We start from the raw sequence: 27,432 nt of genomic DNA, 5'->3' as shown, positions 1-27,432 counted from the left end.
GGGACAGGCAACTTCAAGCTTTATGGCTGGCAGAACTTACCTGAGCGTAAGCGCCGTTGCATGCAATGAGACTTACTTCTAAGTAGACATGGACTACTTAGCTAACAGACTACACCGTTAGCTATTCTTCCCCCCTGCCTCGATATTTACCTGTAAGACACATTTGTACATATTTTCTCTGAAAGGTAGCTATCTTCCACAACAAAGTAGTTGGCACTTATTCTCTGCCCAAAATGATCTAGGATTGCTTTACACCTGTTGAAAGAAAGAAAGAAAGAGAGAGAGAGAGAGAGAGAAAGAAAGAAAGAAACCATTATGAGCAAAATATACATTTCATTATTAAGACAAATAGAGGTATTTTCAGTTTTAAGCTTCCCACAAGCTTCTAATGGCTTTTTATTCACTGAGCTTTTGGCATGGGTTAAAATTTGGCCTCCTGGTATTTACTCTGAATTGTTTTATCCTGTTCTTTTTATTATATGAAATTGATGTTAGAATTTTGGACTGCATTTATTGCATGTTATGTCTTTTATTACCATTTCTTGTAAGCTGCTCTGAGTTTATTTTAGAAAGAAAAGCAGAGTATCAAATATCTAAATAAATAAATGAGCCCCATTCAAGGACTCAGTCTGTCTGTCTGTCTTTATTTCAGTAGTCTGTATGCATGAGATAGCTGAAGTAACACCGGCTTGGACTGAGACTTGGGATGCAATCCTATGCATGTTTAGACAGAAACATGTCCTACAACTCCCAGTATTCCCTAGCTGGCCATTTTTTCTGGGCGGTTTTTTTTGTCTCAACATACATAGGATTGTGCCCTTAGTCAAGCTTATGATAGACCAATTGAAATCAATTGGACAAGCTAGTTATGGCTAACTTAAGCCTCCTTGATTTCACTGGGTCTACTCTAGGCAGGACCAAGTCTGGACCTAACCCATAGTCTAAAAGAAACTGCATCAATGTGATTACAATTGTCAAAATATTACAGAAATATATTTGGATGCCCATAATCACTATGTTATGCCTATAACCACTTCCATCCATTACGGTTCTTCCTCACCACACACAAGATGGGGCTGCCTCCCTCACCACACTGTCAAAGCAGGCTGGGTAGAGGTACAAATTTGTATGGCCGCAATTCCTGACCAGGCCACAAGACTGAGGAGGGATGACAGGGTACCCCCTTCTTTACCACAGCCAAGGTCCACTCAGGCAAACCACAGAGAGAACAGCAGCAGCTGACCATATCTTCCTGGCCGGTGACTCAGGAGCAGAGGAACATGAGACCAAAGCCACTGGGCCCCAAAGGAGTTCCATAGCCACGAGCAGCAATGGTAGCCTGCTCTGGAAGAAAGGCTTATTCTGAGCTAGGATACTCCTGAGTAAGGTTATGAATAGGGAAGGGGGGAGCAGAACAGAAAACATGAGCAGCTTAGAGAGCTGCCTATAAAAGAGGCCAAAGTAAGGGGAGGCCTTGGCTGCTCTCAAGAGGAATCCTGGAGACCAAGAGGAATATGAATGCTCATTAGGCCTCTGTCCTTCTTTTGAGGCCTCGGGAAACTGGGTGGAGCAGACTGTGCGGGACCGCACTGAGGTGTGTGCATGTGTGACGCACCCATAGACAAGGGGTAGACAACCTGGTGCCCTCCAGAAGTTTTGGACTACAGCTCTCATAAGCCCCAGCCAGCATGGCCCATGGTCAAGGATTCTGGGAGTGGTAGTACAAAACTTCTGGAGGGCACTAGGTTGTATTCCCCTGCCCTACACACGCACAGGAACATTGGAAGCTGCCTTATACCAAGTCAAACCAATGGTCGATCTAGTTCAGTATGGAGTACACTGATTGGCAGTGGCTGTCCAACCTGTTCATGTGTTATTATCAGCAGAGGCTCTTTACTATCTGGTGGGTGGCAACAAGGGAGCCCTCCAACTAGCTACACTCTGTCTGTGTAATTGTGTCCCCAAAAGCCTATCTTTTAGATACCAGATGACGATATTCTCATTCTCCCATTTTAACTTTGGGTTTTATTGTAATCAGCTGTTTTCAATTTGCTTGTTTTATTGTTTTTGTGCAATTTTATACCATTCTGGTAAACTGCTCTGGCTACAAAGCGTGGTATATAAATATGGGGGGGGGGGGGCACAAGTGAGACCTGCAACAAAATGTTGCAGGGTGGAGTTTTCCCATTCAGTGCCCTACTCCATTCCATGCCCTGCTCCCCAGGTATTAAAGCACTTTCCCCAGACTTCTTAATTAAGAAACTGGAACAGCCTGGGGCACTGAAAACTGTTGATGCTCTCCCTCAGGAAGGTCCTTCATTGGGATTTAATTTTATTAAACCAGCTCTTGATGCTGGCTGTCCTAAAGATTGGTCAAGTTTTTGATTTATGGAACCTCACAAATTAGGACCATCTGCTATTTCCAATCCTCCTCTTACGCTCCACGATATACAAACATTTCCAGCCATTTCACCTCCCACACAGCCTTCTGTTCCCCACCCCGTGTCAGTCAGCGTTTCATGGCCACTGAGCAATTTCAGTCCTCATTGGGCTGTGTGGGTTTTTTTTTTGGGGGGGGGGTCCCTCCCTTAGGTTGTTCTTTCTAAAGATTGTTTGTACTTTGGCAAATTTTGGGATTCATCCAAGACTGCCAATAGCTTCCCCTCCTGTGCATGGGTGCCACTGTTTTGGCTACATAAGCAACAGACAGAGGGAACGATAAATAAATAACTTATCCCAACAGAATAGCAGATACGCAGGACATCTATTCCGCTTGCCACTGTAAAAAGGTTCTTTTTATTTACGTGTGCCAAACTCATTTCACTCCAAAAGTTGCTCTCATTTAAATGCTGCTAACAAAACAAGCCAGTCCAGTTGGCAGTGTCCGAATCTAATTATAACCTTTTCGATTGTTTATGAAACAGTTTCTCACATCCCCCCCCCACCCCCCGCTGCACGTTCTGGTGGGAGGAGGAAAAAAAGGTTGATTAAATGTCATGTTGCAGCATCCCCAATGAAGCACACACGGACACAAAAAAGCAGTCACCAGCTCTTTATGTTGCTTCTCCTTCTTCAAAGTCAGACAGGTAACTGACATTTGTTCAGGTTTTCGCCAAAAAGCAGAGACAGAGAGTGCATATGCAGCGGTGTCTTTTAGTATCATTTTCTACTTTTGCTTCAAAAAGGTTGACCAGCAGAAGAATCCATTCAAGTGCCACGTTCAAATAAGGAAAACACTTATGCAATGACATTATCAGGTCTCTGTCATCTGATATGGGTTAGGACAATGAATCATACAGAACCCTCCATTGACCTTCTTCAATGTGTCTAGATAAAAGGATGAAAATTAGAATCCATCTCCTTGCCAAGTGCCACCAGTTATAAATGTACTTTATAGGGCTCATTATCCAAACTAATGGACTAAGGGCGACATCCTTGAAATGGACTTACCAGCACTGACAAAGCCAGTATGCAATATTTCAGAAAAGATATGTAAATTACAGTGTTTGCTATATCTTTTTTTTATTATGGAAATATAAATTTACATTTGTCACATCTTTTCAGTTGGAGGCCGGGACAGTTTCATTGGAAACGCACTTAAAACTGTGCTCCAAGTAAAACGTGGGCAATTATTTTTAATGTAACACCCGCTCAACATATACAGATGTAAATTAAAATACCTTAAATCTTAACAAATGAAGCCACGTAAGCAAGATCTACTTGGCATAAAAGGAACTGAGAAGCAAAATTAAAAAGGAAAGGAAGCTAATAGGCAGGGAGATTCCATTTTTGTCCCCCTAAAGGCAAAAAGTCATGAGGAGATTCTCATTCATGTAGGAAACAGTCATCAAATTGGATGGACATCTTGCAGCATTAGCAAAACGAAATTCCTTGTTTTAACTAGAAGAGGGCTGCATCTGTAAACTTTCCCACCCCTCTCTCCAATTTTTCCTCTCACCATATTTTTAGAGATATACAAAGGAGGCATCTACAATTACTAGGGAGCACAAGCATCATCTATAATAATCCAGGGCTCTGTGCATAAGGGAGATAAATATGAGATGGGCGATATTTAAGGCTATAAACCCTTCTCCAGCAGCTATGTGGTTGCCTCAATGATTTCTTAGGGCCATGAGCATCCCAAATTGGACACTGTCTTACATGGGATGTTAGATGGACCAGAATCAGAACACTGGTCCATGTAGTTCAGTATTGGCTCTCCAAGGTTTCAGGTAGAGGAGTCTTCCAGACAGACTTACCCACCCCTACCTGGAGATGCCAGGGATTCAACCTGGTGCCTTCTGCATGCAAAGCTTGTACTCTGCCACTGAGCTCTAATGCTCCCAGGGAGTTCCCCTTTGCAAGGGCTTCTCCATTAACTTCAATTAGAGAAGCATTTGCATGTGCGCATTGCCTTTCGTATCTGCCAATTTACTCCTGCCATTAAAATGAATGGGGAAGCCCAGACATATAGGAGTTCATATGGGGCTCTAAAATTGCGTGGTGGAGCACTACTTACACGGAGGCTCCAGACCAAAGAGAAGTGCAGCCCCTTTCTCTCCACTGCATGCATTTGATCACACACAGCTTTCAACAACATTGCAGAGAACAGGATGGCCCTCTTCACAAAGAGCTGCACGCATGCTTCTGCACCCTTGTAGAGCTTCAGACGGAGGCAAGAAATTTTGGAAAGAAACACACTTGTGGTATTGGGAAATCTGGAGGGTGTGCATTAGGCTGGTCCTGGTATTCTGATCCTGTAATAACTTCAGCCCTCCAGCTGCCTCCTTCCTTTTGCCCCTGTGCATTAATGTAATAGGACGTACTTCCTATAAAGGGGCTAGGATAACTTCATTTCATCTCAGGAAGAGCCATTCCATGACTTCTATGTTCCAGGGATTTAATGGCAGAGTACCTGTAGGACACATCCTGCTCATAATGAAGTATTTTGTGACAAGAGTATTCAGGGGCAATTCAAGGTGTTAGTACTAGTGTACAATGCCCTGAACACTTCAAGGACTGCCTTGCCCAGTACTGCTGTCCCAGTATCTAAGGCTGGCCAGTGAGGTTTTGCTTGTGGAGCTACTGAGGAATGTGGCCCGTGGGGTTACCACATGTGGCAGGACCTTCTTGGCACCCAGGCTTTGGAACTCCCCTCTGGTAGAGATTTGGCTGTCTCCCATGCTCTTGTCATTCATTCATTCATTCATTCATTATGATACTTATATCCTGCCTTATTTTCTCTTGCAAGGAACCCAAGGCGGCTTACATAATCCTCCTCCTCTCTGTTTTATCCTCACAACAACCCTGTGAGATAGGTTAGACTGAGAGTCAGTGACTGGCCCAAAGTCACCCAGTGGGCTTCATGGCCAAGTGGGGACTAGAACCCGCATCTCTCGAGCCACATTCCGACACTCTATCCACTACACCACACTGGCTCTCTAAGTTAAAGACTTACTGATTTGTGCCGACTTCTGGGGTATAGACCAGCACTCTGCTTGTTTGTTTCTTTTTTTGATTGACTGATTGTGTGGATAGTTTTGTTGTACTTTATCATATATTTGTTATTTTAGAGTTATGGTTTTAATGTTGTGTATGTCTTGTGTTTTATGTAGGTTGTTAGCCACCCTGGTCTGTCTGTGAGGAAGGGCGGGATAGAAATCAAATAAATAATATTCATACTGAATCTTCCTGTGATCTGTCACACGGCTTCCAACTGACTAACAGAAGCTACGGTTATGAACAATAAGCTAGTCAGGGAATCTCCTCCTCTTTATTTTCAGTCTTCAAGCTGTGAATGGCATTGCTCATGTAGCCCAAACGGCACTGTCACTGCACAAGAGGGAGGTATCCAAAGATTTGGGGGAACCTTAAAATATGTAATACAACAGTATTGCAAAAAAAGAAAAAAAAAACCAAAGGGCACAATTGTATCGATTGTGCCCCCACCGCTCAGAAGCCTGCAAACGTGGGAGGCTTCCTATGTTTCCTATGCCCTGTTGGAGGTGATCCTCGGCTCCCTATCGTTTGATCTCCTTTGTTTTTGCTAGCAAGACTATTCAGCCCATCCAGTGAGGGTGCTTCAGAGGGGGAGGGAAGGAGGCTGGAGGATGCTCAGGATAATTAATATCCTGGCCTCTCTGGTCTCCTCACCCCCACCCCCGATCGCCCCCTTTCCTCCCCCTCCTCCGAGGATGCTTTTCTGACCACAGAGAGGCAGCCGGCGTGGTTCTCTCCATGTTGGCTGTGAGGGGGTGGGGTCTGGGGTTGGATCTTCGACCCCCCCTTCCAAGATCTGAGTGCTGTCTCTGACCATGGAGGAGTTTTCCGAGTTGTCCTATGGTCCTTGGGACACTCGCCCAAGGACAAAAGGATTGCTCTCTAAGGTATGGTTGTGGTGGTCCCAAACACAGTCTAATGAGCACTGAGCATACTCAGTGACCACGGAATGCTGACTCGCTGTTGGTGGGGTGGCAGAAAAGTGGCCACGGGGGGTGTGTGTGTGGAGGAGAAGGAATGATTAGAATCCAGAGCAGCAGCACTCTGCACCTGAGACATTTTGTTGCAGGTTCTCACTTGTTTTATGTGTTAAGTCATCTTTGCACAGAATCTCACTGAAGGGCTCATCGTATCCTAATCGGCTGTGCCCAAATCTGGGAATATGTTATTTATTTGAAATTATTTTTTGGTCGCCTTTAAGGGAAGAACCCTATCAAGACAGTGTACAAGATTTAAAAACACACAAAAGGGTACAAGTAGGCAATAAATAGATAGAGAATAAAACACTATAAAACACTATAAAAACTTATAAATATATGGATCAGAAAAATATATATGCACAAAAACTATGTATAAAGCAGCCCGAGTAGAGTTAGCTCTATGTTTCTTAGAGCAGGCAGGGAAACTTTCATACACCGGGGGGTGGGGGGTGGGGTGAGGAGTGAAGGGAATTGGGTGTGGTTTGTTTGCTTTTTCCTCTCAGGATGTGGATGAGCCAGATGTTACTTGTACAGGTATGAGAGGGTGGATGGGCTAGTAAAAGTCTTTGCAGCTAGTAACATATGCGGATGTATTTGCAAAGCTACCTTAGCGTCCCCCTCTCCCCCCCGCCATCTTCACGGCTCCTTAAGGACTGCCTCTTCTTTTACACCTCATCATACCTCACTACAACTAGCAAACTGGGCTGGACCAAGACATTTTGCTGCCTGAGGTGCAGCACCAAGTCGAGGTACACAGTATTCAAGGCTGGTCAAATTCATTTGGCACCTGAGGCAAAAAAAAAAAAATCCCATGAGCACCTCTCTCCTTCCCCGGCAGTAAAAATATACTGATGATAATAATGACAATACTAATATAATAATTATAATTATAATATAATTATTATAATGCAACACTTTAACAATTTGTTGCCTCTTCATGACAGCCCAAAGCAGCTGTCTGTGGCAGCTACCTCACTCTGCCTAATGGTAGGGCCGGCCCTGCGAGTGGCAAACAATGGTCTCTTGATGATGCCCATTATATATTGAGATGGGCACTGGGGGCATGAAGAGAGGAGAACCCACTCCTTAGGATTTGAATGACATTCTTCTAGAGCAGAGGTGGGGAATCTTGGGCTGAATTCCATTTCAGAGAAGCTCTCAGGGGCCGCATTCCAGTGATGAGTGGGGCAAAAGGGGAGGGCCAAATTGCCAAGCTATTACAGCTTAAAGCTCTTACCTGCCAGTAACTAAACCTTAGGAAAGGCATTACAAGATTTTAGAATGGGGGGAAAAAAACATGCAAAAGCTGGAAAACCACCAGATGATTGGTGGCAAGGAGAAAGGGGGTGTGGCCAATTGGGGATCCTGGAGGGCTGGACTGGGATCCCAGGAGGGCTAGATTTGGCCCCCAGGCCTGAGGATGTCCACCCCCAGTTCTAGAGCCTCACAACAAGCAACTTCTGCAGCAAGGTTTCTGTTTTATTTTTCAACTTGCACAAGTGACTCAGGTTAAATGCAGGTTTACTCTGGGAAGGGGTAACAGTAGCGTAACAGACATTTTCTTTGAACCAACTAAAATACCAGGAAGTAGTGAGCAAGCTTTCAAGTTTCCCAGAAGACTTTCTCAGGCTGGGTGCTCGGTTAACACACAAGTTTTACTTCCAGCCTGTGTAAAGCTTGCCTGCTACTTTGAGATATTTTAGTTAGCCTGAATAAAAGGTATTGCTGTTGCTTCTGAGTGTTTTTTTTCCTGAATTGACCAGGACAAAGACCTCCTGCAAATTTTCACAAAAGTGAGAGATGTTATAATGGGGGCGGGGGACAGGACATGTATGCACACATATACAAAAACATGTGTGTGTGTATGTGTGTGTATTAGACACACACACACACCATTATCACATTGTTTTATAAGTAAATGCTGTTACTCATCCTGAGGTGATGTGGCAGGTTATAAATCTAATTATACAAACCATGTCATCTGCCAAGGTAACCGACAACTTTTATTAACTATCTAATTTGTCTGGAGGAAACTGCATTGTTCATTATATCTTTATCATCTTACCATCAAGGCTCCAAATGTTAATATACAAGGTGGTATGTTTTTGTAAGTAATAGGACCTGGATTCAAAGATCTTACTAAGGCTGCAAGCCTACACCCACCTACCTGAGAGTAAGCCGCTAAACTCCATGGAACTTTCTTCAAGACTAGTTCCACATGTTTTTGGAACTTTGCCTCAATTTCTAAGATGGCAGGCCAAAAAATGTCAATTCATCCAGATTTGATGGGCAGACATTACAAGGGACTTTTGCCATTTCCCGGAGTGTTTTAGGAGAGGGGGGCGGGCTTAAAAAGACAAAGTAGTTCTTTCAAGGATTACTTTAAATCAGTCTTCCCCAACCTGATGCCCTGCATATGTGGTGGGCTACAGTTCCCATCATTGCTCACCACTGACCACACAAGCTGAGGCTGATGTGAGTTGAAGTCCGAAACATCTGGAGGGCACCTCATTGGGGAAAGCTGCTTTACATACACTGTTTTCAACACAGATAGGAAAAAAATATGGGCATGCACATCATCACAGGCCTGAAATTGCCGAAGTTTGATTCTATTCATTTAGGCTTGAACAGAGACAACAGTTTCCTGCCCCACTAAAGGTGGGAATTAACATAGCAAAGCTTGAATGATTGTGTTAGAACCAATTACTGCTGATGTGGCTGGTCAGCTTTGGTATACTTAGCTTTACATCGAAATTCCACACACTTTTCTTTTTGCATTTCATTGCCATTTGGCACCCTCCCTTTTTTCTCCTCTATACCTCTGTGCGTGCATACGCACAAACACAACAACTAATGAAGAGGACTCCAGTCCACAAACGCTGATGGCACAATAAATCTATTAGCCATTAAGGTGCTATGAGACTTTTTGTTGTTTTTGCTGCAACAGACTTATATGACTACCACCTCTGGAACTACTTTCACATGCACCTCTTAAAACATTAGGACAAATGTTAGGGGGAAAAAATGTCCAGTGTGGTTTTCTACATTTTACTATGGGTAAATTCGCTGGTGTAGCTGAAGTTGCATTTGGGTCTCTGTTCCCATCCTATGCATATAGATACAGAAAGAGAGGAACACGTACACACAACTCTTCACACATGGAAGCTGATGCTGCTCAGTTTCTACATCTGTACACGCTCAAGTAGAAAGTAGTCATTTGGGAAGCAGACTCAAGCCATCTCCTTTTCCTGTCTTCAACCACAGATGGGACCAACTAGCTGTGTCAGCCCGACTGCTGCTATATGGACCGTGTTTACAGAAATTTTAGTTGTCTCTGTGTGGATGATTGAGCATATGAAGCTGCCTTATAATGAGTCAGCATTGGTCCAACCAACCCAGTCAATTCTTCCTGGCAGTAGCTCTCCAGGTCCTTAGGCAGGGGTCTCCCTTGCTCCTGCAATCCTTTAACTGCAGATCAAACCTGGGACCCACCACATGCAAAGCATGTACTGGCCCTGAACTATGCCACCCTCCCCTTAACCAATAATTGCTACACTTAACTGGCAAACTACTAAGCAAAGAGATAGCACACAAGCTGCTCTTGCTTAAGAGAAAAAAAACAACATCCCTGTCCCACAGAATACAACAAGGAGCATTAAGCCTAAGCCCACATATGATGGTGAAAGCATATGCATTGTTTTTACTTGGCCCATTCAGAGAGGTGTGAATTTTGCAGCAAGAAAATACCAGCTGATTTTGCTCCAACTTTAAAAAGTTGCCAGGAGGCCTGACACTGTTGTAAAAAGAACTCATCCTAGAGGTAAGAGGGCAGCATAGTTTATGACAACAATCTACCTAAAAACTCATTAAAGCCTTTTGTCTTAGAGTGACATGCATTATCAGCAAAGATTAATCTGATGAGTCTTTAGGTGAGCTTCATTTTTAAAAATGCAATAACAGAGGGCTTTGTTGTCATCTGATGAAAATCAATTAGAGTAGGTAAGGCCACAAGGAAAACTAACATCACTCATCACCAGACCCCCGGCAACCGAAATGATTTGTCTTCCAAGCTTGGGTGATCAGGAGGCTGCAGTTATATCACAGGGAAATTAATTTAGTTTCTATATTCTAAACCCACTTTCCTTGTTCTGGAGGACCTATACACAAATTACTTTTAATCAAGGTTGATGTGTTATTAATACTAAGGAAGATCTTTGAAGAATCATTTTTTAAAAATTGACTCCAGCATTTTTCATCTTGCTGTTTTGCGTATATAAGAGGAGAGAAGGTTACTTCTTGCAATCCTTACCTTTTAGTTTCTTTGTCCACTACAAGGCACTGTATGGAGTGGCGGAGACAATAGATGCCGCCAAATACAGCACACATCCTAGAAGAACATAAGTTAAACAAACAAACATGGGTTAGATTTAATGTATTTCAAACACCTTCTCTAAAACAAAATAATTTATTTAAACAATTCATAAAGAGGGATAACTACATGAAACCTAATTAAGGCTGCAATCCTACACACACTTTCCTAGGAATAAGCCAATTGAACACATCTGCATGTTACTTTAAGGCAGGAATCCTGGCTTAATAAACCATGATGGGAATGAACAGCATGTTAGTGCATGCAGCCTTTTCATTCCTACTTGCTCCTCCCCTCATGATAGCAGGTGAACAAACCAGGAAGAGCTAGCTCTGTGTTATATCAGAACCCAGGATTATGGTTAAGTGGCCCCAAACAAGCCAGGATTTGTAAATCAGCAGACACTGGTTTAAAGCTGTCTTATGATTCCTGGGTTGTTTGGGCGCACTTAACCATAATCCCAAGTTCACACATAACACAAAGCTATTCCTTCTTCCTGGCTTGTTTACCCACTCTCATGAAGGGAGGAGTGAGTGGGAGCAAACAGGCTGTGTGTACCAGCACGCTGTATGCTCATATCATGGTTTATGAAGCCAGGATTCCTGGTTTAAAGTAATGAATGCAGCTGGTGGGATTTACTTCTGAGTAAACATGCATAGGATTGCACAGTAAAAGTCAATTTGCATCTCAACTGACTTCATTTTTAAAAAAATGATATGGAAATACAGCTTAGTTAATCATAAAGATCTATTTGATTGAAAACAATTCTCATCTCACGTCACAGCTTGTTTTATTAAAGAAAAGAAAGAGAATTTCTATAAGGCCAGTGCCAGCATAATGCTGGCTCCCTGCTAACCATGGTTAACAAAACTGGGAGCCAACCATGGAGAGCATGTTCTTGTGTGTAAACCAGGCCCATGATACCATATATAGAACACTTTGAGCTGTTAGGAAAAATAAAATCCTTTATAAATACATATGAATACTTTATTTATTGCATTTCTATATCGCCTTTCAGGAATGAGCCAGTTATTATTGGTTTATTACATTATTATTGATATAGCACCATCAGCATACATGGCAGTTGCCAAAATTTCATAAGGAGAAGAAACAGATGCCTGCTCCTTAGGGGCCTTTTTTTTTTTGGAGCTAGGATGTCATGTGTCCTATTTTACAGAGGGCAGTCCTCTGTTTGAAAGGCTGCCCAGTCTACATCCAGTTCAAAAGATAAAGAACTCTAAGAAAGGAGAACAGGAACTTTGAAGTTTCCCACCAACAGTAAGCACGCAGACAGCAGACTGAACAGGCACAGAGATCACCAGTTCACAGTCTTCTCTACTATGGTGAGTTGGACTACTATTGTTATTTAAATCTGCATCCAGAGATATAAATTAGCATATACACATTTCATGCAAACTGGTGTTCACCTTTGTCCTCTTTTTTTTGGTGGCACAGGTCCTCTTTTGGGGTGACAGTTAACTGGCCACCCTAAGCTGAGCAATCATTAAAGCAAAGATTAAAAAATGAAGAATAAAAAAAACGACAGACACAAGTTGGCTAGCCATCTCAGCCTGCAAGGCTTCCAGCTAGCCTGCCAAGCTCTGCTCCACAAATCAACGCCATTTGCTCTGCACCTTTTAATGCTGCCCAGCTGCCTCGGGTGCTCTCGCACGATATAATAAACTGTGGTGGCCAAGAGAAGCCCGCCATAACTCTTACCCCGACGTCTGCCAACAAAGTGCCTTGCAAAGTGCCCTTCGTGAAGGCTCCTCCTCCCTCAATGGTTACCATCAGCTGCCATTCCAGCAGGCGGTGTGGAGGGAAACAAGAGGGGGAAGCAAAGGCATTCCACCAGCCGTGCTTAAAAATAATAATCCCTCTCCTTCTCTCCTCTTTGCCCTTCCCTGCCAGAAAGAACACGTATAAGAACTTTGAAACTAAGAACTAGTACCCGTCAGGGATGAATCTGAGCGTGTAGAGATGTCTGGAAGCTCAGATTTGGAATCAGAATTGGAACAGCAAGAACAGAGGGAGGAACCCTCCCTAGGGAGCCCAGATTCAGCGAGACTTTCTTCCCAAGACCTTGACCTCATATCACCTGTTATCATGGGGCCTTGGACTGGCTTCCATTGAAGGCCAGGGCCATTTACAAGATTTTGATCCTGGCCTTTAAGGCCGTAAGGCTGAATTACCCAGCCTGTCTATCTTCTCTTCTGTCCTGGTACGTCCCAGGGTAGGCCACTAGATCCATGGGCCAGGCTCTTCTGACCCACTCCACTTCACAGATTGCGGTGCCCTGTTATCGCGCATTCCAGGACCTTGTCCCACAGCTGTGAAACTCCCTCTCCCTCCCATTACAGTTAACATAGAATTTGGAGGTGTTTAAGAAAGGTGAAAACTCATCTTTTTGAGTAGGAGGGGAGTGGTTGGTTGTTTATGAGGTAAAGTATGCTGATGGCGTTTATGTTTATTTGGGTTATTAAGACTATGGTTATAATATTGTATTTTTGAGCTAAGTTGTACTAGAATTATTGTAATTATGTATTTTAAATTGTTGAATTCTTTCTTTTATGTACAGCACTTTGTAACAAAGTGTTTTATAAACAACAATAACAACAACAATAATTAACAACAACAACAACAACAGAAACACGGCCCAGCCTGAACGACTCCCCCATTCCTCCACCATGAGAACTCAAGTTTCAGAGAAGGAAGATGGTGAGGGACATGACTCAAGGGATGCTAGGGTCCGTTGCAGAGCAAAGCAGGAAAAAATTGGGGCAGGGCTCAGATGCTTCACCAGGTTGGTCACTCAGAGAAGCCAACGTAGGAAGGAGCCACCCTAAGGGAGGGGCATCCCTGCCAAGCAAGTCTGGCCATGAAGTTCATGCCTAGACTGCTGGCAACTTCTCTAACTTCCACTTCATACCCTCTGTTGATAGCGTGGATTAGTGTGGATTAGCTAGTTCTATGCAGTCTGAGAGTTTCTTAGAATCTGCATTTGTAAGGAAGCTAGTCCTTAATAAAGTAGTGTTGACCTGAGGCTTTGCTTTCTGGAGTGTGTTAATTGTGAAGGGACAAAGGAATGTGACAGTGCCTGAGTTTTGTTTTTTTCCTCCCCTCGCCCAATCCCTTTTCCTTGTATATTGTATCTATTTCGATTGTAAGCCTGCAGGCAGGGACTGTCTTCATTAATGAATCATACATAAGCCACTCTGAGAGCCTTTTTGGCTGAGGAGTGCCATAAAAATACTTCAAATAAATAATAAATCCAGGGGGGAAAACCCAACCCCCTAAAATGGTGTCCCTGTACTACTATTTCACCAGAACCATACATCTGTGGCTTTATAACAAAAACCAGATCCATTCACAAGTGCTAAAAAGATCATGACAGATGCCTGAGCTATGCCTGTGTGTGTTTAATAAAGGGCTCCCTCTCAATTAAAAGGTCACAAAATGCAAAAACATATGCAAGTTAAAAGCTAAGAGGAAATCCACATGAGAAGCACCAAAACAGGAAGGAGATCCTGACGTTTGTTTTTTAAAAATAAAAACAATTCCAAAGGCAAATCAATCTGATTTGTTTGCTCACATAACCGGAGGCAGCGTGTTCGGCAATTCAACTCAGCAAATCAAACATATGTATTTATTAGACAAATGTTTGACAGAAACAAGAAACCAACAAGCAAAGATCTAATAACCACAACAGCAATAGCATATGGTCACTTTTTCAACTAAAACAGTCCGGGAGGTTTTTTCTGCTGCATCCAGCCGAATCAGTAAGTGGGAAAACTGAACAGATATCCCATGCAGTATATGCACTTGTCTTTTTTTTTTTTTTTCTTTTAAAGAAGCAGATTTCTAAAAAAAAAAAAAAGCAAACTTCCAACCCACCCTGCAATCTTGGAGCCCTGAGGTCAGGTGCTGAAGTTTGGGCCAGAAATTAAGCAGGTAGAAACTACTGGTCTCTTGACCAGGCAAGGGCAGAAGACTAAGCTCCTAGCATTTATATCGGGGTGGGCAACACAAGGCCAAAGGATTTTGATGTACAAAGCGACTCCTCTTCCTCACGCACGCTCCCACCCTGCATCGCTATTTCCTCCTCCTTGCAACTCCTGCTGCACTCGCCTCATCTTCTAATCTGTGGAAGCATGGTGGGAAAGAAGGGAAGGCAGCAGGGACAGAGAAAGGCAAGGCAGGGGAGGTAAGAATGAAGGAAGCCAGAGAAAGCCAGGGGGGGGGGGAGAGTGATGGTGGAGAAAGCCAAGCAGTGGTGTGTGGCAGCAGAGAAAAGCGGGGCGGGGAGGCAAGGCCATGACAGGATGGTTCTGGGTTGTGGCGCCCAGCGGGGCTGCAGTTGGGGGTCTTGGAGGGTGCTAGTGTGCTCACGGGCACTGCGGTGTTAACCTGTGCTCTAACCATTACACCACACTGGCTCTCCAGTGAAGACTGAAACAGGTCCTAGGTTCGATCCCCAGTATCTACAGGGCTGGAAAAACTCCCGCCTGAAACCCTGGAGAGCTGCCGCCAGTCACCGTTGACAAGACTGGGCTAGATGGATGAAGGGTCTGGCTTAGTGTAGCGCAGCTTTCTGTGATTTATATACTTTTTCCTATATGTTTTAAAATATTTGTCATCGTATTTGTGACAAGAAATATCTGGCGATGGAGGGCTGAGTGGAGAGGGAGCACAATCAAGGCAGGGTGTGTGTGGATTGTGCCTGCCTCAATTCCACTTGCACGCTTTCGAGCAGCAGTGGTCATTTTGTGGAGCATTCCCAACGTTCGCCCAGGCATACCTGTGTGTACATGACTCCACATTCACTTCAATCGGGCACCTCCACATCTATGAGGGACTGGATGCGTGGAACTCACCCAGCAATGCAATGAGTGGTGAAGACTATGCAGACGCTAAGGGCTGTTGTAGACACAAGGGGGCTCTGGGTTTCATTCATTACACCTTTATCCTGCCCTTCCTCCAAGGGGTGCATCATAGTGCGCAGCGTATATCCTTGCCACAACGCTGTGACCTGAGTTTGGATGAAAAATGACGACTCGCCCAGGTCATCAAACGAGAGGGGATCCGAACGAGAATCGCCCCAGCCCTTGTCCAAAACTCTAGCCCAGGCTTCCCAAATCTGGCACCTTCCAGATGTGCTGGACTGCAAACCCCATCTCTCCCAATCAACATGGCCAATGGGAGTTCCAATCCAACACATCTGGAGGACAGCTGGTTGGGGGAGGCTGCTCTACCCACTATGTCACACTGTCTCTTGATTTGTAACGAAGGCATACAAGGGACCATCATGTCTGCTGACTAGCATGGCACATTGATCTGGCCGCATCAGATGGAGAGGTGAGGCATCTTCCATCGGCTCAGCTGGGATGAACTTCAATATGGCTCCTCCCCATCCCAGACCTGTCTCCCCCCATGACCATTCTACCTGGCCATTATAACCCTTATGTAACATTATGTAAGAACTGGTACATGAATTTTCCTCTTCCCTCCCCATCTTTTTTGCCTTTTGTATCATGTCTATTTGTCTGTGCGGCATTATTTTAAATTGTAGACCACCTCGAGTGTCCCAGCAGTACGCACCTGCAGTAAATATATAAAACATAGAAGATAGAAGATGCTATCTGGAACTTTCCCTTTTTTCCAAGAAGCTGAAATCTACATAAAAATCAAATCTAAATAAAAATCAAGCGAACCGTCATGCCAACAGTATTCTTCTTCTTCTACAATAGACTATTCAAGATGATTTGGCTAGAACCAAAGTACAAGGTAACTCTGATACTATTAACCCTAAACGACAGACGTTTAAACTGATACTCCTCTAATTAACTGGCTACCGTCTCTGCCAATAATTCAGGTTTTGCTGAAAGATCGCGCCTGCTCCACACTCTGCTTCAACTTTGCCCTGGTGACATCAAACCACATTACAGCTAAATTAACAGTTGTGAAAATTTTTGGCCTAGTTGTCCCTCCTCCCTCCCCCAATCATCTCTAGCCTTTAAATGGCATTTCAATTCCTATCAAGGCAAGGCATCAGCAGCTGCAATTTCTAATACAGCTGCAAAACAATAGAGCCCATTAATAGCTGAACTTTTGACGGCACATTCACAATGATTTATGAGTTTGTATATAATTTGATTATTCTATTAATTCTACTGATTACTGCTGGAGCTAATACAGTGAAGGTCACTCCCTAAAATAAATCTTCATTACATTTCACAGAAAGTAACTGCCTCCAACTGGTTGTTTTCTTTAATTAAAACATTAATGTTACAAGGAACGAAAGAGGCTTCGGGGTTGCTGCATCTGTTGCTACAAGAGGACTACACTATTGTGATGTGATGCTCTTGAATCCAAACATTTGGAAGGGGAGGGGAAAAATACAGATGCCTCCTTATCAGACATGTTGATTTTCAACACAGAAAGACACCCAGATTGTCTTTGTTTTAATGCTAGGTAGAAGGCCTGCAGGAGCATTAAACATGTTTATATCCTGCCTTTTCAGAAAACATAGGCCTCCAAGACAACTCGAAACAAATTGCTGAAAGCATCGTCTTCCTTAACGTTTGCATAGCACTTTCAAGCATTCAAAGCACTATACTTAAGGATTCTGATGATAATTCACAACAACCCTGTAAGGCAGTCTTCCCTAGCTTGGTGCCCTCCAGATGTGCTGGATCACAACTTCCATCATCCCCAGCCCACATGGCAAATGGCCATGTCGGCTGAATGTGATGGACTTGTAATACAACATATCTGGAGGGTGCCATGTTAGGTACAACTGCTTTAAGACGTTATCATACAAGGCAGAGAGAGTGATTTTTTTAGGTACGCACAGAAAGTTCATGGCAGAGGGGAGGTTTAAACCAGGGACTTCATGATGTGCATCTCAGTCTCTAAGGGCCGAAAAGAAACAAAACAAAACAGAAGAAGATCCAGCAGCCAACACATATCAAATCATGAGAGAGAGGGAGGGAGGGAGAGAGGGAGGGAGGGAGGGAGGGAGGGAAGGAAGGAAGGGCATTAATCAGGTGAAACCAAAGACTGATGTAATAAAAGAACACATGTGAATTTGCACTTGAAGTCTAACAATGTAGGCACCTGATGAATGTAGCTGGAGAAGGAGTTCCAGAATCCAGGTGCTACCACTGATGAGGCTCTGTTGTCTCTGGTAGCCACCCATCTTGCCTACAAAGGTGAGGGTCACTTGGAGCAGGGCTTCAACAAAGGATCTTCATGCACAGGTGTGCTCAAATGGGAGCCTTTTAGAGCTGGTGACAGGGGTAGGCATTGTTGGGCACTTGCCAAGGCCCGTACCCTTTGTAAGAGGCCCACTGCTGAACCACAGAATCGTCTGACCCTGCTGCTCCTCTTCGCTGTTGATGCCTGTTCGCCTGCCCTCTCTGAATATGCAAGCAGCGACAGGAGTGACGGGATGGAGTCGCAAACCCCCAGCCCTTGCCTTCTGCTCTCCCTCTAACTGGCTGTGTCCAGAGGGGGAGGGCAGTACAAGTGATAGTAGTGAGGAGGAGGGGGCCCTCTAAGGGCATCTTGCCCAAGTCTACCCCCCACCCCCAACCCTGAAGACAGCATTGGAGCATTTCAATTTTCTTCCATCCTGCCTCAAAGGCTGAAGGAGGAAGTGGCAAGCAAAAACAAGCACAGATACCTAGAATAAATATTTATTTTCCTTTCTCTCAGCTTTCCTCCAGGGTGTGCAGGGCAGTACACATAGTCTCTCCTCTGCTGTATTTTACTCCTCAAACAACCCTGTGAGGTAGATGAGAGCCAGCATGGTACAGAGGTTGGAAAGTTGGACTAGGACCAGCCATGAAACTTGTTGGGTGGTCTTGTTCCAGGCACAATTCTCTCTCTCTCACCCCATCTCCGCCTAACCTACTTCACAGGGTTGTTCTGAGGTTAAAATTGGGGAGTGGGGACCATGTATGCCACTGAGCTGGAGCAAAGGGCTGGAGCAACTTATAAGGGAAGGTTACAACAGCTGGGATTGTTTAGCTTGGAAAAAAGGTGGGTAAGGGGAGACATGATAGAGGTGTATAAAATTTTGCATGGTGTGGAGAATGTGGATAGGGAGACATCCCCCCCCCCCCCCCGTTTCTTATAATACTAGAGCCCAGGGTTATCCCATGAAGCTGATTGGTGAAAGATTCAGGACAGATAAAAGGAAGGTCTCCTTCACACAGCGTATAGTTAAAATATGGAATTTGGAATAACACAAGATGTAGTGATAGCCACTAATTTGGATGACTTTGAAATGGGACTGGACAAATTCATGGAAGATAAAGCTACCAAAGGCTACTAGTCATGATGGCTATATGGCTCCAGTATCAGAGGCAGTATGTTTATGTACACCAGTTTCTGGGGAACATGGCCGAGAGGGCTGCTGCCCTCATGTCCTACTTGTGGGTTTCCTGTGGGCAGCTGGTTGGCCACTGTGTGAACAGAATACTGGACTAGATGGACCCTCGGTCTGATCCAGCAGGGCTCTTCTTACGTTCTTAGGAGCTTGTTGGAGGAAAGGTGGGATGGAAATGTAATAAATAACAATAAACTGAAGGATAGTGATCCGGCTAAAGGCACCAAGGGAGCTCCTGGCTGAATGGGCATTTGAACCTGGATTCAGAGCCTTCACTTTCAGCCACTATACTACACTGGCTGTCTTAGCTATTCAGCCTTCTGAGAGGAACTTCAATGGAAGAGCTTACCAGTGCATTTCAGCCTCTGCTGACTTCCACAGGATTTGAGCAGCCCTGCACTCCTTTCTTAAGTGTAAGTAGCAACAAAATCAATGGCCCCGACTTCTGCACCAGGATCAGGCATTCACCCGATATATTTGAAACAAGCATCCGGTGTGACACACACACCCCCGAGCTCCAGTGCCTGCAAACCAGTGGCTAACTTTTTAAAATGCTGAAGTATTCCAAATGATGTTTTGCAAGAAAACAGCTTCTCTGCTAAACAGGGGATCGTGGAACACCAGCCTCACAAAGGTCTTTGTATGCTTAGGAGGCATGTTTCAACACAAAGGTTATTTTCAAATTAAAAGTCTTGTCCTGTCAAAACTTGAGAAATAATACAGGCAAGGACACAAAAGCATTCCATAGCTTTATTAACGACAGCGCTCGCTGATCTGTGAATAACCCGAGAAAAAAAAATATATATGAAGATTATTGAGTTACTTTACCAATCTATCCATCCATCACTGGAGAACAGGCCTCAGAAGTGATGGATTATCTCACCTCACCAATGTTTGTCCCAAACTAAGGTTCTCTCCTCAAGAGAAAGGAAGGGAAAAATACACACACCAACCAACCACAAGCACAAGCATGCTATCTGCACATCTTAATGTGCATTCTGATAAAAAAAATTAAAACAAAAACAGGAAATGCTGTTTAAAGAAACTGTTTCTTTGAAAGACTTGCTGCTAGAAAAATGGAAGGGATGCAAAGTTCAGAAAGCTGACTTAGACCGAGTCAGACTGTTTATCCATGTAGTCTAATATTGTCTGCGCTGACTGGCAGAGGCTTCCCAGGATCTCAAGCAGAGAGAGGTTTGTCCCATCACCTTGTACCTGATCCTTGTAACTGTGGGTGTTGGGGCCTGAACCTGGGACTTCTGCATGCAAAGCAGGCGCTCTACCATCCCTCTTTTATGAATCCTTGACATTTATAGCACAGTTTCAAACAAGATGGCATGAAGCTTTGACTCCAAGCTACGGAACTAACAACAGGGGTTCTTTTCAGTCTATATTCATTTCATCCTAAGGCTCTGCTTCCCTAGGGTCAGATGAGAATAAGAGACAGTGCTGGGTGTCCTCAGCATACGGAAGACACCTAAGCCCAAACCTCTGGGCAACTCAAAACCCCAACAGTTTCATGTAAAAGTTAAAGAGCACAGGGTTCAAAATTGAACCCCACAGCATCCCCATATGCCAGTGGCCTCCCAGCACCTTCTGGGGCCTACCCTCCAGGAATGACCAGACCCGCCTTAACACAGTGCCTCTTAGCCCAATACCTGCAAGGTGTTCCAGAAGAATACCACAGCTGATAGTCCTGAAAGCTGCTGAGAGATCCAGGAGAATCAGCAGGGTCACACTACCCCTGTTTATTTCCCAGTACACGTTGTCTTCTAGAACACAGGTGGGCAAGAAGGTCTTGGATGCCATTTGCAAAGTCCAGATGTTTTGAACTTCAATTCCCAGAAGCTCCTGCCAGCATGGCCGATGGTCAGAAACGTTGGGAACTGAAGTTCAAAACATCCGGGGATGTACTTTCTGCCCACCCAGAGCAGAATACACCTGCACTAGATCAATAAACCTGGCCTAAAGCCACACTGAAAGGGATCTAGATAATCCAGGTATATTTGGAGGCAAGTCATCAAAATGTACTTGATCAACCGGGTCATTACTGACCCCTAGAGGGACGCCTGCTTGCGCTGGCGTTTTCATGGCAGACTATAGCGGGGTGGTTTGCCATTGCCTTCTCTAGTCGTGACTACCTTTCCCCCAGCAAGCTGGACACTCATTTTACCGACCTAGGAAGGATGGAGGGCTGACTCGACCTGAGCTGGCTACCCGAGACCCGACTTCAGCTGGGATCGAACTCAGATCATGGGGAGAGTTTCAGTTGCAATATTGACGCCTACCACTCTGTGCCACACGAGGCTCTACTTGATCAACTTACCCAGGAACAAAATATCTGAAAATGGTTAACAATTATCCAGTTTGGAGAGGTCCAAGTATGGCATTAGGACATTATCAGGCTCTAGTTAAATGCCTTGTTAACTTCTGACATCCAGTCAGTCAACCCCAGCGGCCTTAATCAGCTGGAAGATGCAAGGGTCAAGTATGCATGTGGTCAGCCTCATGTGCCCCCAAATCCTATGAGTGGTGCATAGCCAGAGTGGTGTAGTGGTTAGAATGTTGGACTGGGACTCAGGAGAGTTGAGTTCTAATCCTCACTCGGCCATGAAGCTCTCTGGGTGACTTTGGGCCAGTCACTGACTCTCAGCCTAACCTACCTCACAGGGTTGTTGTGAGGATAAAATGGAGAGGAGGAGGACCATGGAAGCCACTCTGGCTTCCTTGCAAGAGGGAAAAAAAGGTGGGATATAAATGTAATAATAATAATAACAGCAACAGCTGAAAGGAATCCATAGGAGCCTTACGAGGTGCCTGACAAGGAGCAACAGAAGGTATCTCCAGTATACGCTCTACACCAGCCTTTCTCCACCTTGTCCCTTCCAAATTCTGTGAGTTTTAACCCCCATCAGCCCCAGGCAGCATGGCCAATGGTCAGGAATGCTGGGTGTTATAGTCCAAAACATCTGGAGGGCGCCAGGTTGGGGAAGGCTGCTCTAAGCAAACGGAGTCCAAGTTGGAAGGGATGCAAAGTGCTCTCCAAATTGGTCACAGAAGGCTTCTGTGAAGCACAGAAGGCTTCTCCTGGGAACCAAACTGTAAAAGATCCCACACCACTTGGAAGAGGCTTCACTGGACAGCAGTGAGCAGACACAATGGTGGTAGCCAAAAGAACTGACCAGGAAAACAACCTTGGGGTCATGGCGGATAGTTCAATGAAAATGTCAACCCAGTGGATGGGTACAGTGAAAAGGGCAACTCCCATATTGGGGATCATTAGGAAAGAAATCAAAACCAGAACTGCTCACATCGTAATGCCGTTACAGAAATCTAGGGTGTGACTGTACTTCAAAAAGGATACTGTACTGTTGGAAAAGGTGCAGAAAAATGCAACCAGAATGATCAAGAGGTGTAGCAATTCCCCATGAGGAACCGTTCCAATGTTTGGAACTTTTTAGCTTAGAAAAAAAGTGAGTAAGGAAGGCAAGCAGGGGTGTGGTGGGTGTGAGGACATGATAGAGATGAATAAAATGATGCATGGTGTAGAGAAAGTGAATAGGGAGTTTTTCTCCCTCTCTCACAATGCTAGAACTGGGGTTGTCCCATGAAGATGAATGGTGGGAGTTTCAGGACAGACAAAAGGAAGCACTTGAGTTATATTATTGAATTTGCTACCTCGAGATGTAGTGATGGTCACCAACATGGATGGCTTTAAAATGGAGTTAGACAAATTCAGGGAGGAGAAGGCTATCAATGGCTACTAGTCCTGATGGTTCTTTGCTATCACTAGTATCAGAGGCAGCGTCACTTTGTATACCTGTTGTTGGGGAATGTGAGAGAGAGGATGCTATTGTGCTCATGTTCTGCTGTGGTTTTCTCATAGACTCCTAGCTGGCCACTGTAGGAACAGAATACTGGACTAGATATGCCTTTGGCCTAATCCAGCATGGCTCTTCTTGTGTTGCTATGCTCACCCAGTGCTTTTGCTATGGAAATGGCAGCTTATCATTTGGGAACCAGAAGTTGGTGGTTGTGTGCCAGTCTAGTATGGAGGTATATTGGGATCTTATTTCATTAATTATTTGAGCAGTACAGCATTATCACATCCCACATTTCCAGCTGTCAGATGTGAGTACGTTGGAACAAAACCTTGGAACAAAACCTTTCTAATAACTAAGTTAAGCTGGTGAGTACAAGGGAGAAGGCCTTCTCAGTGGTGGGCCCACACCTCTGGAATCAGCTTGCATTGGGGGTTAATCAGGCTCCTGCTTTGCAGGTCTTCAGGAAAGCTTTGAAGACACAGCTGTTTTCACTGGCCTCCCTGTAATATCTAGGCTACTGATTTTATTGGTAAGTTGTTTTTTAATGTATTTTTATTGATAATCTCAGCTATTTATGGATTTTATTGAATACATTATCAGTTTTTATTGTATCCACTTTGTGTGGTTTTTATCTTGTATGCTGCCTTGAGAAGGTTCTACCCTTAAAGACGGTCTAAAAATAATTTAAAACAAAATAAGCGTTGTCTATATTATTTCCATACCAGGCAGTGATGCAAATCCCTTTCTTTAAAAGTCCTTCTTTTAGAAGAATGGTTTCATTTTCATGGCTAAGCAGAATGTTAGATGCCACGTTATTAAGAAACACTGGTCTGGATGCAAAAGTTCCCACCCTCTGTTAGAGGAAGACTCCTTTGGTCAGAGGAAGGGAATCTTTGAATCCAATGCACTGATCTTCCAAAACAGCCACTCATGAGGAAGAAACCATTTTTTAAAAAAACTGCAACTGTGGTTAAACAGCAGAATACAAACAACAACAACAACCCACATCCTTTTTTGTTGCTGCAGAAACCCCATTCTGCTAAGATCTGAAAACAAAAATGTGAACCCTTTTGTATGGAAGTTATACAGTAGCATGAAAAAGAACCCCATTTGCTCATAACTGTTTAGGAATAAATGCTGATCTTATTCACTTCAGAGACCACCACAGTACTAGGGAGCATTGCAGAGTTTATGCAGAATTCATTCAGAATGCAAGGATATGACTTACAAATGTCTTTGAATCATTCACATAAATATGCATGCATGCCATTTATAACAGTAGCCTTGATGAGAACACACAGGGTAACTGACTGCAAGGAACGCTTAAGAGGGTTACATTAAAACAGAATATGAAGAGGTGGTTAGAAATCACAGGACAAGTGACACCTTATTCTGATAACCTGGTGATAAAAATTGTAGGGTATGATGTATAGGCAGGGATGTTACCACTTGGTAGACTGACAGAACACTATTCCTAGAAGTCTTAAAAAACACTGCTCAGATTTAGCAATACACACTGGGGCAAAGGAGGCCCTGTATCCAGAAAATAAAATTGTTACAAGGTGGAACCTGTAAAGGAGAAAGTGGCTACCACCCAAGTCATTTAGACATGCGCTAAGAGGGTTTTAAACACTCATTTCTAGTGTGAAGCAATTAACCTTAAATAGATTCAATAGTAACCACCTTCTTGCCAGGCCCGGTGTCAGCAAGCAACAACCTTGGGCACCTGCCAGGGGCCCACCACTGTTGCCTTGGACCACCATTTCCTGTGCTCCAATGGATGCCAAGCGGTCATGATTGTAACTGCCCACAATGTCCCCAAGTGACACAACGTCACTCAGGTGCATTGTGGGCAATAAGAATAGCGTCCACTTGACACCTGTTCAAAGAGCTCTGCTACTGCAAGGATGGGGAGAAAGTAGACCTCCAGATGCTTTGGACTTCAACTTCCAGCATTTCTGACCATTGGCCATGCTGGCAGGGGGCGTCTGGGAGTTGACATCCAAAACATCTGGAGATCCACCTTCTGCCCACCCCTGCATTACTGCCACCACCGTTGTCATCATCCTTCTCCTCTGGTAGGACCCACGCAACTGTCCTTTGCATTTGGTAGAAGTGAATAAAATCGGGGGCTGGTCCCCTGCTTGTCGGCATTACGGGCCCACCAGAGAGACCCCTGAACCTGGACCCGGCCCTGCTACATGCCCTTCCTCCAAGGAGGTCGTGAGTGGCATTTTAGCCTCACAACCAAGCGCCCTTGAAAACAGATTAGTGCTAGGACCCAGAGAGAGACTTCCCTCTGGCCTCTCATTGACTGAGATGGGGTTTGACCCTAGATTTTCACACCCAAACCCAAAGCTGTCACTTCTGCACCGCCGTGGGTTTTCTATATGCATGGAAAAGCTTCAAAAGCATCTACGGGTTTGACATGAGACCTGCTGAAAGAGAAACCAACAGGAGGTGGCAGGGGGGACGGGACGACACACACCAACTCTTGCTCATTGAATTGACAGATTAAAAAGTTGCTCACAACACCACACTTAACCACTGTTCCCAGGCGACAGCTCCAGATTAAAGTTTCATACTTTCAACCTTTGAAACTGAAATACTTTGAATTAATGATATAAAGCCATGTGCTAGAGCTGTAAGGATTGGCCCACTGAGAATCAGCCCCTCTGGGGATCCTTCACAGGTTGTTGTGACCGCAGAGGGGACAGGGAGGAGCTCTCCCTCTCCCCCATTTAGCATTCTGTTCCCACCTTCATTCCTCCACATGATGCGCTGCTACACAAGGGGAGCCCAAAGCATTTTCTTAAAAGGTGGATTTATTTTCCATTCGCAAACACATTAAAACATTTTTCTTAATGAAAATGGTTGCGTGTCCAAAGGAATTAAATCAGATTACCTAGTATACTCTACTGGACAGCTTTAAAAAAATAATAAATCTCTCCTTACCGGCAAAAGCACTGCGGAATCTCCCCTTGGCCGTACAAAGGAAATAAGAAGGGAGTGTTTCCGTAACGGCCAAGGCACTGGAGGAACTTCTGGGTCGCCTTCAGGCCATCTATGGTGCAGCAGTGGGCCTCCGGAACCATCGCGATGGAATGCAAGATGAAATGTTGTAGGTTGGGAGTTAGCTTCTGGGTTTTTAAGTAGTCTGAAAATTTACAGTCCTTCAAAGCTGTTTCAGAGAAGAAAATAAACGCCAAGGATTAGCAACTCTGGATAACTATTCACAAGCAGCAGCCAACCCATCAATAAAAGAATCCAAAATGTGAGATCTGGGACGCCACAGTCATGTGAGAGGACTGTACCATGTCTGAGACTGTGTTAATTAGTTTTTAAGATTCAGGCATCTCTTCCAACTCTGCCAGGCAACACAGGATGTAGTTCCTCATCCATACCCACTCTTAAAGCCCACGAACTGGATACATTCCGATACACAGAGTTTTTTTTTTTAAAAAGAAGAGTAATCCCATTTATGTTATCTCTTGTTTCATGGAACAAAATCACCATTCTGAGATTCTGTTCCAGCCTTGGAAAAAAGTGGATGTTTGAATTCCAATCCAACATGGAGGCCAACATGCTCAAGGGCTTCACTATCAACTTGAATGGTCAGAACAACCCTACAAGAGCAACACCCTCCCACCAAAAGTAAATTGTGTGGGAAATACACACACACACACACATGACTTTGTTGCACACATCAGATATAATATGGAGATCCAAATCAGAGCCTAGTATAGAGGTCTCGGGGCAACAGAACAGAAATTTAACAATTATTTAAAATGCCAGGAAAAGAAAAGGACACAAAACACAGGATTCCAGGATTCCACAAAAGACACAAACCTTGATATTCATCAGGATGCTGTTCAAAATCCAGGCAAAATGTCAGAAATCTCATCAGCATTCTCTTTTCCACCATAGTCAACTGTTTGCTGTTGAAGACATCAGCTCTGGAACATGGTACCTGCAATATATTTAGGGTTTGTTGCCATCATTCTACTCCAAATAAATAGAAGGGCGGGAGCTTGTGTTGTCTCACAGAATCAGAAAAGTGTGCATTGCTCAAGTTACATTTTTCCAAAGTCATTTAAAATGGGATGTTTTCCCAAATCGAAAGTTTAGTCTTTGCAGACAGCCTGTTCCCAATATCTGAACAATTTAGAAAAAAAAAACCAGGAGTGGGCCCTGGATTATATACTCGCTTCCCCAGCTCTTCACCTTGGTGGCACAAATTCTTCTAGCCCTCTCTCAAACAGGGTTTGTTCCTCAACTTTAATTCCCAATTAAGAGGGAACTCTGGTTTGTGCTAACCATGGTTCAGATTGGTGCCAAGGGATTGGATCCAAAGGTTCTCTTCTTCAA

At 44.2% G+C, this 27,432-nt stretch overlaps 1 protein-coding gene across 2 annotated transcripts in view; it reads right to left on the bottom strand.

The window, feature by feature from the left end:
- CHM (CHM Rab escort protein) overlaps positions 1–27,432 on the bottom strand; it is a 102,878-nt gene that overhangs the window by 37,961 nt on the left and 37,485 nt on the right. For both annotated transcript variants that reach the window (XM_084814014.1, XM_084814015.1), the window contains exons 7-10: positions 26,914–27,034; positions 26,020–26,245; positions 10,789–10,866; positions 151–255 (exon numbers count right to left, since the gene is read on the bottom strand). In XM_084814014.1, coding sequence (XP_084670140.1) covers positions 151–255; positions 10,789–10,866; positions 26,020–26,245; positions 26,914–27,034 — 530 coding nt within the window. The remainder of the gene's footprint in view (positions 1–150; positions 256–10,788; positions 10,867–26,019; positions 26,246–26,913; positions 27,035–27,432) is intronic.

The sequence above is a fragment of the Heloderma suspectum genome, chromosome 9 (assembly GCF_057233095.1).
Source record: "Heloderma suspectum isolate Gila_16-S chromosome 9, 16-S_ref, whole genome shotgun sequence".
Lineage (NCBI taxonomy): Eukaryota > Metazoa > Chordata > Lepidosauria > Squamata > Helodermatidae > Heloderma > Heloderma suspectum.
The sequence above is the reverse complement of the archived record's forward strand: the minus strand, read 5'-3'. Positions and strand labels throughout refer to the sequence as shown.